We start from the raw sequence: 12,366 nt of genomic DNA on the forward strand, positions 1-12,366 counted from the left end.
CGTTTCAGGGGAAAAAAAAAGGCATTTATGTCCATCCTGTAGGTAATCAAGCGTTCACTTGAAGTCTGGGGTAGCGAAGAAGCATTGCAAGAAGCAAAGGAGCTCCGCCGTGATAGCAGAGAGAAGATGAAACAGAAGAAGTTCGACAAGAAAGTTAAAGGTGAAGTGTTAAAATTACATACTTCAGTACCTGAAGTGTAGTTCTATTTAAATCTGTGTCTGTATCTGATTAAATTACTGAGATTCAGTGTGGCAGAATGGAGGTTTTCCAAGACTGGGGGTGAGCCTGGAGCAGTCTGGTCTGACCTCATAGCTGACTGTTTTGGGCAGTGTTGGACTGCACGACTGAGGTCCTTTCCAGCTTGAATTCTCCTGTTGTCCTGTGGACATGATGTGACAGAAATTAATTAAAATGGTTCATTATAGTGTTTTTCAAATTTTTGGGTATGACCCAGAATGTGCCATGGATTGCTCTTGATACTTCTGACTGTGGAAGACTGGGATTTTTGTGGCAGTGGGTTATAATTCTATGATAGCTTCAGGTGGAGTGGCTGTAATGAAGGTAGAAAACAGGTTTTCCTATTGTTCACAGCATTCCTAGCTGCTGTCTTTACTGCACTTTACTCTTCAGGTTTTTTTCCTAATAAATTAGTATTTAGAAGAGTATTTGATGGGTGGAACTTCTTGTGCCACCTGTAGCATCCATGCTTTGCTTTGGGGTGGCATTTACAAGGGCAGAAAGCTCAAGCTGGCTGTACTGGTGTTTTCTGAAGGAGGCAGAACTTGAGACTGCACAAATAACCGCTGTCTGGGCCATTGATGTTGTGTGCACAGAAGGACTGGCAGCAGACTGTAGCCAAGATGCCAGAGTTCAGTGCAAGTACAGGCCTTAACGTGACGAAGTTTGCAGCCTGAATGGCTTGGCTCAAAATGTGACCACATTTTGCTGTTCAGTATGCTTGCCACCCGCTTGCAACATCCGAATAATATCTTGGGGTCTGCTGCCAGCTTGTGTGCTCTAGAGAACCCGCGGATTTCACTGCGGCTGCTGCAGAGGCAACTCATATTATTGGGCATAAAGCTTAGAGAATGCCAAGTCATTTGGGAGGCTTACTGTGACCTGAATGAAAATGACTCTTTCTTGGTCATGTAAAATAAATGAGGTGTTCTATAAAAACTTTTCCTTTGCATTCCACCGACCCCTTTTGGATACCTTTGAATGGCTTTGTGTAAAAAGGCAGCGAGCAACATGTCCTTAGTCCAGATGGAAAATCTTTGCCTGTGAGATCCCATGACAGTGTAGTTCTTGGCCTTTAAAATATGCAAACAAGGTGAGGATTGCAAGGCAAGTCAGAGCTTGTTCTTGCAAGAGCAGATTCTTTCCCAGAATTTGTGAAGACAGGCAGCAAGCATATTGTCATCTGTAGGCCTCAGGAAGCTGGGTAGCTTGAGTTTTATTAAACATTATTCAAGATTTATTAAAATCTTAAAATTTTCTTGTATTTCTTACCAGAACTCCGCCGTGCCGTGAGGAGTAGTTTGTGGAAGAAAGAAGCTAGTATCCACGAACATGAATATGGACCAGAAGAAAACATTGATGAAGATACATATAAAAAGACATGCACTGTATGTGGTCATGAATTAACTTACGAGAAGATGTAGTGTTAACCTGTTGTTTTTTCAATTTTACTTTGTTTTTAATGGTATTTTATATTAAAGTCAAATAAATGCTAATTATGAACAAGCTGTTGCCAAATTCTATGAAGGTTTATATTTCTCAGTTGAAAGAAGCTCTGTGAAGAACAGTAGGCTTTGGCTTTTAAGCTAGATGTTAGGGTAGAATATAGCACGTTTGCAACAGTTCAACAGTTGGTGTCTTCCTGGTCAAAAGGTAAGTTTGTATCATTGTACTTGATGCACTGATGAAATGAACTTCTTCCACTGCTTTTCTGCTTCTGTCAGGAGGAAGGCTCTGTATTTTCTCCTGACTGTTGTCTGGTTTTCAGTTACTGGTCATGGGCAGGCAGAGGGCAACAAGCTGATAAAGCAGCACTTCTGGCAGTGGGAGACCATATCAGGAGGCAGGTTCTCCTTTGGCGTGGATACCCAACTCCGTAAAGGAGAATTCTCTCTTGAAAGGAAAGCTGCCTGCTCCTTGAGATGGTCTGACACATCCCTACTGTGTTTCGCAGGATAGAGTCCTTTTTTTTTTCTTTCCAATTTTGAACCAGAGACCAAGGTAAGGGTCAAGACTTGTCCTTGGGGCAAGAGGGAAATAGCATTCCACAGCAGGGTTCTTCTAAATGCACCTGAATGATGTTTGCTTTCAGTAGAGGGTGAATTTACTTTCAAGTTTAAATTTCAAATTCTCATTCTTGCAGCTGTTGGGGAATGCATGTGGAAATTGCTGAAGTGAAGGAACATGTTCTAGGGTAGTGGCTCTACATTTATTTATCATTGTAAATATGGCAGACTACAGGGAAGTCTCTGGAGACTTCCTTGGTGATCCTTGGCCACTGTGGCTGTGCAGAACTGAAATTTTCATTGACATATTTGCCATTATGGAAATGTGATAGGATGACTCTGTAACTGGAGTGTTCCAAAGATGGTCATAAGCTCTTCAGAAGGGACAGGTGGGGAAGCAGAGGCAGTGGCTCTGTACATTAGGGAGGGTTTTGACTGTACAGAACCTAAGGGCAGTGATGAAAAGGTTGGGTGCCTGTGGGTGAGGATCAGGGAAAGGCCAACGAGGCAGACATCCCACGGGGAGTCTGTTACAGACCACCCAGCCAGGACAAAGGGGCAGATAGTGTTCTGTAAGAAGCTGGCTGGAGTTTGACAATCACTAGCCCTTGTTCTTGTGGGAGACTTTAATTTGTGGGATGTCTGCTGAAAACACAGGGGAGAGGAGGCAGTCTAGGAGGTTCCTGGAGTGTGCGGAAGAAAACGGACAGCTGGCAAGTGGGCTGACCAGGACAGTTACTTTTTGCAGTAGCCAGGAGGGGCATAACCCAGGCCCGCAGTTTGTCCTGTACCGCCTCGCACCATACACAGGGAGTGGGTGGAAGGGGGTCCTTCCCCATCAGGGTCACGTCGGGTTTCACCGGGTGGGCATTTGCATGTGGACTGATTGTCTTTCTTGCACACCGTTATTAATATTGACACTGTTCCTTTCTTACCTCGTTGCTGTTTCCAGTAAATTGTTCTTATCTCAACCCTTGATCTTTACCTGTTGTGCCTCTAATTCTCATCCCCATCCTGCTGGGGGGAGTGAGCAAGTTGTGCATGGTTTGGAATGTTTCAGTGGGAACACAACTGGGGAACACCATTCCTAAACTACACCATGAGCATACCAGGGGTGGTGTCCTGGTAGATCTGCTGTTTATAACCAGAGAAGGGCTGGTGGGAGATGTGGCGGTTGGGGGCCATCTTGGGCATAGCAACCATGAAATGATAAGAGTTTTCAAACCTTGGGAAGTAAGGAATGGGGTTAACAAAACCTCTGCCTTGGGTTTCTGGAGGGTGGACCTTGGCCTATTTAGGACACTGGTTCAGAAAGTCCCTTGGGAAACAGTTTTAATAACAAAGGGGTCCCATGAAGACTGGTTCTGCTTTTAAGGGGGAAATCTTGAAAAGCGGAGGAGCAGACTGTCCCTATGTGCCGGATGATGAGCCATCGTGGAAAAAGACCAGCCTGGTCTTCCTGTTCATCCTGGCTGAACAGGATGCTTTTGCTGGAACTCTGAAAGAAGGGGCAGACAACTCAAGAAGAGTACCAGGATGATGGTAGGTCATGTAGAGAGAAGATGAGAAAGATGAAAGTTCAGCTGGAACTCAATCCAGCCACAACTGTGAAATAAAATAAAAAGTTTTTATAAATACTTTTAACAACAAAAGGAGGGTCAAGGAGAATCTCCATCTGTTATTGGACACAGAGGAGAACACTGTAATTAAGGACGAGGAAAAGGTTGAGATACTTGGGTTCTTTGCCTCAGTCTTTAACAGAAAGACCTGTTACCCTTGGGGCAACCGGACTCTGAGCTGGTACACAGGGCAGGGAGCAGCATAGACCTCCTGTAATCCAGCAGGAAGTAGTGACCTGCTCAGCCATTAGACCCAAGTCCATGGGACCAGATGGGATACACCCAAGGGCTCTGAGGGAGCTGGCAGAAGATCTCACTGAGCTGCTCTGCATCATTTATCATCAGTCCTGGATAACCAGGGAGGTCTGGGATGACTGGGTTGGCCAGTGGGATGCCCATCTACAAGAAGGGTTGGAAGGAGGATCTGGGGAACTGCAGGCCTGTCAGCCTCTGTGCTGGGGTGGAACAGATCATCTTGAGTGTGATCACACAGCACACGCAGGAAAACCAGGGGATTTGGCCCAGCCAACACAGGTTTGGGGAAGGCAGGTCTCGCCTGACCAACCTGGTCCCCTTTTATGACCAGGTGACCTGCCAAGAGAATGAGGGAAAGGCTGTGGATGTTGTCTACCTGGACTTCGGCAAAGCCTTTGGTACTGCCTCCCATAGCATTCTCCTGGAAAAGCTGGCAGCCCATGGCTTGGACAGGTGCATCTTTGCTGGGTTAAAAACTGCCTGCACAGCCAGGCCCAGAGAGCAGAGGTGAATGGTGTCACATCCAGCTGGGGGCTGGTCACCAGTGGTGTCCCTCAGGACAGTGGTGCTGCCAGTTCTGTTTAGTATCTTTATTGATGGTCTGGACCCAGGGATCAAGTTAATCCTCATTAAATTTTTAGAGGACACCGAGCTGGGCAGGGATGTTCACCTGCTGAAGGGCAGGAAGGCTCTGCAGAGGGATCTGGATGGAAAAAGACCCCTATGGGTGCTGGCTAGCATCCGGCTGGGAGTGTGCCCAGGTCTCCAAGAAGGCCAATGGCATCATGGCCTGTACCAGCAAGTGTGACCGGCTTGGCACTGGTGAGGCCACACCTCAAGTTCTGTGTCCAGTTCTGGGCCCCTCAATTCAGGAAGAGTGTTGAGGTGCTGGAGTGTGCCCAGAGACGATCGATGGAGTTGGTGAAGGGCCCAGGAGCAGCTGAGGGAACAGAGCTTTTTCAGCCTGGAGAAAAGGAGGCTCAGGGGTGATCTTACGCTCCCTGCAACTCTGAAAGGAGGGTGTAGCCAGCTGGGGGTCAGTCTCTCCTCCCAGGCAACTACTGACAGGACAAGAGGACATGGGGCCTCAAGCTGCACCAGGGAAGGTTCAGGTCAGACATCAGGAAGATTGCCTTACAGAAAGGGTGACTGGACGTTGGAATGGGCTGCCCATGGAGGTGGTGGAGTCACCATGCCTGGAGGTGTTCAAGGAAAGACTGGACATGGCAGTTAGTGCCATGGTCTTGTTGACTTGGTGATGTTCAGTCATAGGTTGGATTTGATGACCTCAGAGCTCTTTTCCAACCTAATTGAGGCTGTGGTTTTGTTAGAGGAGACAAGGTGCCTGGGAAGGGCAGATGATGTTTCAATAACAGGTCTTCACTTTTCTAATGTTCTCATCTGCAGCTATGTAGTAACCTGCCTGCCCACCAAGCAGAGAGGGATTTAGGGCCTTGCAAGACCTAAGGAAGTGACACGGTGGCTTGTCTAGAGGAGGGAGGCAGGTCCCAGCAGCGCTTGTGGAGGTAGTCCTCCATGTCATGGTTTCACGACCCTGTCTTGGGTACCTAAACTCCTCTCCAGGGCAGATGGGGATGGTCACTGACTATTGCCCTACTGTGGGCATGCTGCAGCATGCCCCCCACCCCGCAGCAAGCACCACCAGCCCACACCCTCCTGATCTCCTGCGGCAGAGGACAGGAGGTGGCAAGGGAGAGGGAGAATTCCTACAACAGCACCTCCTTGCACCTAGCAGCACCTATGCTTGCCTCACATGGCTGCAGGTGGGGCAGCGTGTTAGACCAGCTGTAGTGCAAGGAGTGTTAGTCAGGGTACCAGCACGAGTGCCGGGAAACAAAACTGCTTAATCCCCTCTGCATTTAACACCAGCATAACCCAGCAAGACTGCTTTGCTTCAGTGTCCCCCAAAGAGACTGGACAAACACTCTCAGCAGCAACCTGCTTCACCTTCATTTATTTTTGTCTTAAAGTGTGCATTTTTTTCCAACCACACCACATTTCTACATCATCTTTACACTATCCACCACTTCATGCTTCAGCAGTTCCAAGTTTCTTCAGTTAGCTGCTGGTATCACTACATAAGTGTTTCACTCTCTTTTCTACAGATTCAGCCAATTTCTCAGTCAAATCAGGTGTACACCATTAGAACTAAAAGAAGGTGAAGGTGTCCAACAGACTCAAGAAATGCAATCAAAGCCCATGCTCAAAGCTTGGCATGATTGAAACTTAAATCAATTTTGAAAGACATTGCTATTTGGTTTTAAAACACAGGATTACACTCAAGCATTTGCAACTGTATCCCCAGCATCAGTATTTGTCAAGGCTCAAAGTTACAGGTTTGCAAGTTCTAACTGCATTACCGATTTTACAGAAGTCACATTTATAGTCAGAACCCTCACCATTAGTTAATATCAGAACTGATACTGACCCAAGCCAGTGAAAAAAACTATTAAACTCCAATTAAAACCTTTAAAGTATTAAATGTTTCCTAAAAATGAAAAAACAACAAGAAACCCTATTTGATTACTCAAGAACATCAACAGAGAAAGATCTGAAGCATTAAGTTCATGCATGACTGACAAAATCCTTGCATAAAGCAAATTTACAACAAATAACAGTACACCCTGAAAGAATGGGGGGAGCAGGGGAATCAGTTAAGTCAGAAAGGGCAAGCAGAAAAAGCAGAAGTAACAGATCTAAGTCTATGAGGATATATCAGATTGCTACAGGCCACACACAAACTTAAGTGAACAGTCAAAACAAAATGTTCCATTTTTTACCCTCCTTGCTTGGTCAGGAGGCCATTGGTCAATGTACACATGAAATGCATTTCTAGGTATAATACCTGAAAAAATAATTTGTACAGGAACAAAATTACTCAAAGCACGGAATTTCCTAAGCTAAAACTAAACAGCACTGGGTATGAAACTCTTTAAAACATTCACCTGCAAAATGAAGAGACCATAAACAGCTTGGAAGCCCCCTGCACACTGATGGACCTGAGCACCTAAGGCAGGATCTTTGCCATTCACTGCTGCTCACCATGGTACAGAACACTCTGGTTTGGCTCTAATGTACCTCATGTTACTGGCCTAACTCAAAACTAAGCCTACTCTATTTTCAGTTGTGTTCTCCCAGTCTAAGTCTCCTGTAATGTATCAATTTGGCATTAAAACACTTTCTGAAGCCATGGGAGCAACATGCTGCCATCACATTTTAAAGCAAGGGAAGCGTAGCAGATGCAGCAGTTGTTGCCAAGCCAGATGAGGTGAGAGCACTTGGTTGATCCACTGTCACTAACCAGAAAGATTTCTGACATCCTGCAGGCCTGCAGGTCCAGCCCAGTGCAAATGTGACAGTCCAGCGAGTTACAGGCCGAAGGAAAAAAAAATGAACTCAGCACTGTCCTGTCCCCTTCCTGGCATCTGGGACTGGAGCTCCCAACGCTCAGGTAAGGCTTGCAGCATGGACGTCAAAAGTTTGTTCCACTCCAGCTCTTGCTTACTGTCTCTGTTTATCAGTGAAGACTGCTACCAAGAGCAGTTCATGATTTCTTGACCACACTGCAAAAAGAATTGTATTTTTCAGAAGTGGTCCATGAAACTTCTCTACTGACTGTTTTCAGATACTGTAATAAGACACTAGACAATACATTTAAAAAACATATTTCAACTGTATTACATGTTCTTTCAAAGTTTGAAAATCTATCTGGCTTGGTAATAAAACAAATTTGTATGCTCTATGCTACTTTGAAAACGTGTTTCACATGCCCAAAGTTAAGACAGTTTTCCTATGCATATACTAGAGAACTTATCACATTGCTCACTGAGAAGGTGCATCCCCTTTCATACTCACAAAACACTACAAATTATTCCTCATTTCTGCAATTAATTTGATTTAAGGGACAAACAGAGGTAACAAATTAAATTGCTTGGGGTTGGCTTTTTTTGTTGTGAGGTTAGGAATTTTTTGGGGGGGGGGAGGTGTGCCTGATTTTTATTTTTACATAGCAAGAGGGGAGAAATAAAATTACTATCATGAAGCAAAGAGTCAAACTAAATTAAAAGACAACAAAAGGAATTAATACTTTACTTCACAAATATCCCCTATTAGTCGTATCTTTTAAGGCTTACGATGCTTACACAGTTTGTTTTTTTTACAATACTCTATTATTTTATATAGGAGCACATGAAAGCCAGTTTTAGTCAAAAAATTCTTCCATCCCCATGTTAAGTTTTGCCATTAAAAAAAAAAATTAAATTCACTAAAGTCCTGCAGACAAGACTGTGTCCGTGAATGATCCCTCAGGCCTGCAGAGCACAGAACTGCTGAAACACAGCCAGAATGTGGTGGTCAAGTTCAGCTGTAAACAGGAGGTTCTCTAGTGTCACCATGTACTGCTGGATTATCTGGTGGTGCTGGCAGATAAAAAAACAAAAACAAACCACATACGTTTACTGTTTTTATATTTATATCAGAATAGGCAGAGAAGTCAAGATATGTAAGAACCACAAATACTCTTATCTGAATTGTTTAGCACATTTCATTTCCACAACATAGCAGCCATGGGTAAGAAAAGCACAATACAGAGCCACTACTAACTCCAAGAATAAAGCCTGTGCTGAAATCCTGCCTTCTGTTCCCTGTAACTCTTCCTGAATTGTGTGCAGGACACAATGCCACTGCAAGTATCTTAGGAAAATCATGGTATTTCCTTTCCTCTGAAGACACATCTACTACCATGGAAGGGTTCATCCCAAGGGAGAATTACACCACACCTCCCATTCTTCAACATATCTTGTGCTCACACAGGTATAACTTCCTGTAACTAGTCACTTTTATCCAGCCACCTGTGCTTGTTAACTGATTTAATACAGAGCCAAATATTCAAAAAGTATGTTTAGGAGGTATTTATGCACCTCACTAAAAGGAATCCTGCAACATTTTAATTCACTTATTTAAAACATGTCTATTTTAGCATTCTTGTTTGTTCACAGCTTTGCCCTTACTATAAACACACAGTTAAGTGGAAGTCTGTGAAATTCATAATCACATCTTGAAATATTTTTGCAGTATTCTTACAGCAAGGGAATTCTCTGCTTAGGATCAGTCACTCCACTGGACTGTGGCAGAGCTAGAGAGTTGTGACCCGACCCCATACCAGCCTTTGGGGAAAATGTGCTGCTGCGACCTACTGCTACTCTCATGGAGCACTCAGCTCTCCATCAACGAACTTCCCCAATCCAGCATGGCCCCGCCAACAGCCTTCCAAACTGAGAAATGAGACTTACCTGCAGGAAGATCTGCTGCAACCTCTCTATACAGCTCTTGTACCAAGGTGTAAATACATCAATTCCACCAGTCTCGCAGCGCACTAAATGCTCCGTTAACAACATAATGAAACGCTGCAGTAGAGGGGAAAAAAACCCAAACTTATTCATTCTCATCAAATTAAAGCAGAATCCTAACCTCAGGTAAAAGGATCTGGTGTCAGAAGCTTTGAACAGCACTGTGGGAATAATTATTTTGCTTGGCAGACACTGAACTTACTATGAAAATAAACCAGTTACCTTCTGGTTGTTCAGGAAAGTGTGTGGTAGCAGAACTTCTCTGCTCCTAAGCAGAGGAAACTCATCAAATCCTTCTCAGAGCCAGTCTTTGCAGAGGGATGATCTGGACTGACTCTCACCCATGGTAAACTCATCAACCACTTTCCACATTCTTATTCCAAGAAGATGCCCAAGATACAAGTGATGCTGAAAGCTTGTAAATCAAGTTAACTTCTAAAGCTAAAGTAAGAAGAGACTTTGCCCGTCCTTACCTGGAATATAACAAGGAAGAGATTCTTCTGCTCACTCTGAGCTGACTCTACTTTTTCCTGCAAGCGCTCTATCTGCTCTTCCAGTGGTCCATCTTCCCGATCGGTGCTTCGGTCGTCATCATCATCGTCGTCATCACTGTCTCGCTGTAAATGACAACAACACAGGACTTAACCAGTCATTTGGCAGGTGTGGATACCATTAATACCCTCCAGTTCCACGTGTGAAAAGGTCTGCAGAACAACTGAAGACCAGCACAGAATTCCAGATAAAAATTGGGAAGGAAAAATGCCAATATGGGAAAGCCCTGAAAAAAATCAGTATCAAGATTTCAGAGAAACTAGAGCAAGCACAAAGGTTTACCAGAATTAAGGGGTTTTCCTCTAGGAAAGTGCCATGGCTGACGGCCCAGCTGAGGCGCCTCTACACCAGGGCATGCAGCATGGGCAACAAACAGGAGGAGTTGAAAGCCACTGTACTGCTGGAAAGTTATGACCTTGTTGTCGTTCCTGAAACTTGGTGGGATGGATCCCATGACTGGAGCGTGACTAACAATGGTTACAGGCTGTTCAGAAGGGACATGGGAGGAAGGAGAGGCAGAGGGATTGCCCTTGACATCAAGAGCTGGATTGAGTGTGGAGAGCCTCTGAAGAACAGCCATGAGCAAGTCGAAAGCTGGTAGGTAACGAAGCGAGACTGAGAACAAAGGGACCTTTTGGGTGGAGTCTGTGACAGGCCCCCAGTCAAGAAGAGCCTTCTGACAAAGCCTTCTTGCTCCAGCTGCAGGAGGCATTGTGCTTGCAGGCTCTTGTGCTGCTGGGGGACTTCAACCACCCCTGCACATGCCAGAAAAGGAGCTGCAGGCAATCCTTGAGATTCCTGGAATACATGGAGGATAAATTCCTGATCCAGGTAATAGACAGCCCTACAGTAGGGGAGGCGTCACCAGATCTCTTGGTCACCAACACAAGAGGGCTAAAGGGGGATGTCAAGATTGGAGGCAGCCTGGGAGGCAGTGATCAGGCCCTGGTGGAGTTCACAGTCCTGAGGAATATGGGTCAGGAAAGGAGTCAAGAGAGGCCCCTGAACTTCAGGAAAGTAGATTTTCAGCTTTTCAGGGATATAGTCAATGAGATCCCTTGGGAGTCTGCCCTCAGGGGCAAGGGAGAGGAACAGAGCAGGCAGATCTCCCTAAGAGAGCAAGAGCTTGCAATCCCCAGGAGCAAGAAATCAAGACACAGAAGGTGGAAGACTGGCATGGCTGAGCAGGGAACTGCTGGTCAAACAAAAAGGAAAGAAGCAAATGCAGAAACAGTGGAAACAAGGACATGTAACCTGGGAAGTGCACAGAGACAAAGTCTGGTTGAGTAGGGATGGGGTGAGGAAGGCCAAGGCATAGCTGGAACTGAAGCTGGAAAGGTTCACAAAGAATAACGGGAAGGGCTTCTAGAGGTATGTCAGCCAGAAAAGGGAGGTCAAAGGAGGTGTGTCCCCTGATACACAGTGCTGCTACACTGGAAACAACAACTGAGGAGAAGGCTGAGCTACTCAAGAACTTCTTTTTCTGCAGTCTTCAATGGTAACCCCTCTTCCCATGTGTTTTAAGTGGATGAACAGCAGGAGGGGGCTGGGGGAGCAAAGTCTCTCCCGCTTTAAGTACAGATCAGGTTAATGATCACCCGAAGAACTTGAACATATTTAAAGTCTATGGAGCCCAATGAGATGCATCCCAGAATCCTGAGGGAACCAGCTGATGTAGTTGCCAAACCACTCTCCATGACATTTGAAAAGTTGTGGCTGTCAGGTGAAGTCCCAGGTGACTGGAAAAGGGAAAACATTGTACCCATCTTTAAAAAGGGTAGAAAGGAAGAGCCTGGGAACAACTGACCTGTCAGCCTCCCCTCTGTGCCTGGGACGATCATGGAATAGATCCTGCTGGAAGCTGTACTAAGGCACATGGAGGACAGGGATGTGATTTGGGACAGCCAGCGTGGCTTTACCAAGGGCAAGTCCTTCTGCAGACCTTCTATGATGGAGTGACCCCATCAGTGGATAAACAGGCTATAAATGTCATTTACCAGGACTTCTGTAAAGTCTTTGCCATTGTCTTCCACAACATCCTTCTCTCTAAATTTATGTCTTAGTTTACAACAAAAAACAGGTTAGAAACTCCAAAATGAGTTGCTTCCCCTTAGTTGTAACCACTGGCCTTTCACCATTAAGGAGAAATTAGTTGTTCCTCATAGGAAAGGTCCTTCAGCTGTCTGATCATCTTGGTGGCCTCCTCTGGACTCACTCCAACAGGTCCCTGTCCTTCCTGTGCTGGGACCCCAGAGCTGGATGCAGTGTTCCAGGTGGGGTCTCACCAGAGCAGAGCAGAGGGGCAGAATCCCCTCCCTCCCCTGCTG

The 12,366-nt window shown here is 45.5% G+C and overlaps 2 protein-coding genes across 2 annotated transcripts in view; one reads left to right on the forward strand and one right to left on the reverse strand.

The window, feature by feature from the left end:
* XPA (XPA, DNA damage recognition and repair factor) overlaps positions 1–1,756 on the forward strand; it is a 6,013-nt gene extending 4,257 nt beyond the window's left edge. The window contains exons 3-4 of the mRNA XM_008634528.2: positions 43–160; positions 1,514–1,756. Coding sequence (XP_008632750.1) covers positions 43–160; positions 1,514–1,662 — 267 coding nt within the window. The 3' untranslated portion in view covers positions 1,663–1,756. The remainder of the gene's footprint in view (positions 1–42; positions 161–1,513) is intronic.
* A 4,310-nt stretch (positions 1,757–6,066) lies between these two features.
* NCBP1 (nuclear cap binding protein subunit 1) overlaps positions 6,067–12,366 on the reverse strand; it is a 30,825-nt gene continuing 24,525 nt past the window's right edge. Inside the window, exons 19-21 of the mRNA XM_017735378.1 lie at positions 9,961–10,104; positions 9,431–9,544; positions 6,067–8,557 (exon numbers count right to left, since the gene is read on the reverse strand). Coding sequence (XP_017590867.1) covers positions 8,444–8,557; positions 9,431–9,544; positions 9,961–10,104 — 372 coding nt within the window. The 3' untranslated portion in view covers positions 6,067–8,443. The remainder of the gene's footprint in view (positions 8,558–9,430; positions 9,545–9,960; positions 10,105–12,366) is intronic.

The sequence above is a fragment of the Corvus brachyrhynchos genome, unplaced genomic scaffold, assembly GCF_000691975.1.
Source record: "Corvus brachyrhynchos isolate BGI_N302 unplaced genomic scaffold, ASM69197v1 scaffold22, whole genome shotgun sequence".
Lineage (NCBI taxonomy): Eukaryota > Metazoa > Chordata > Aves > Passeriformes > Corvidae > Corvus > Corvus brachyrhynchos.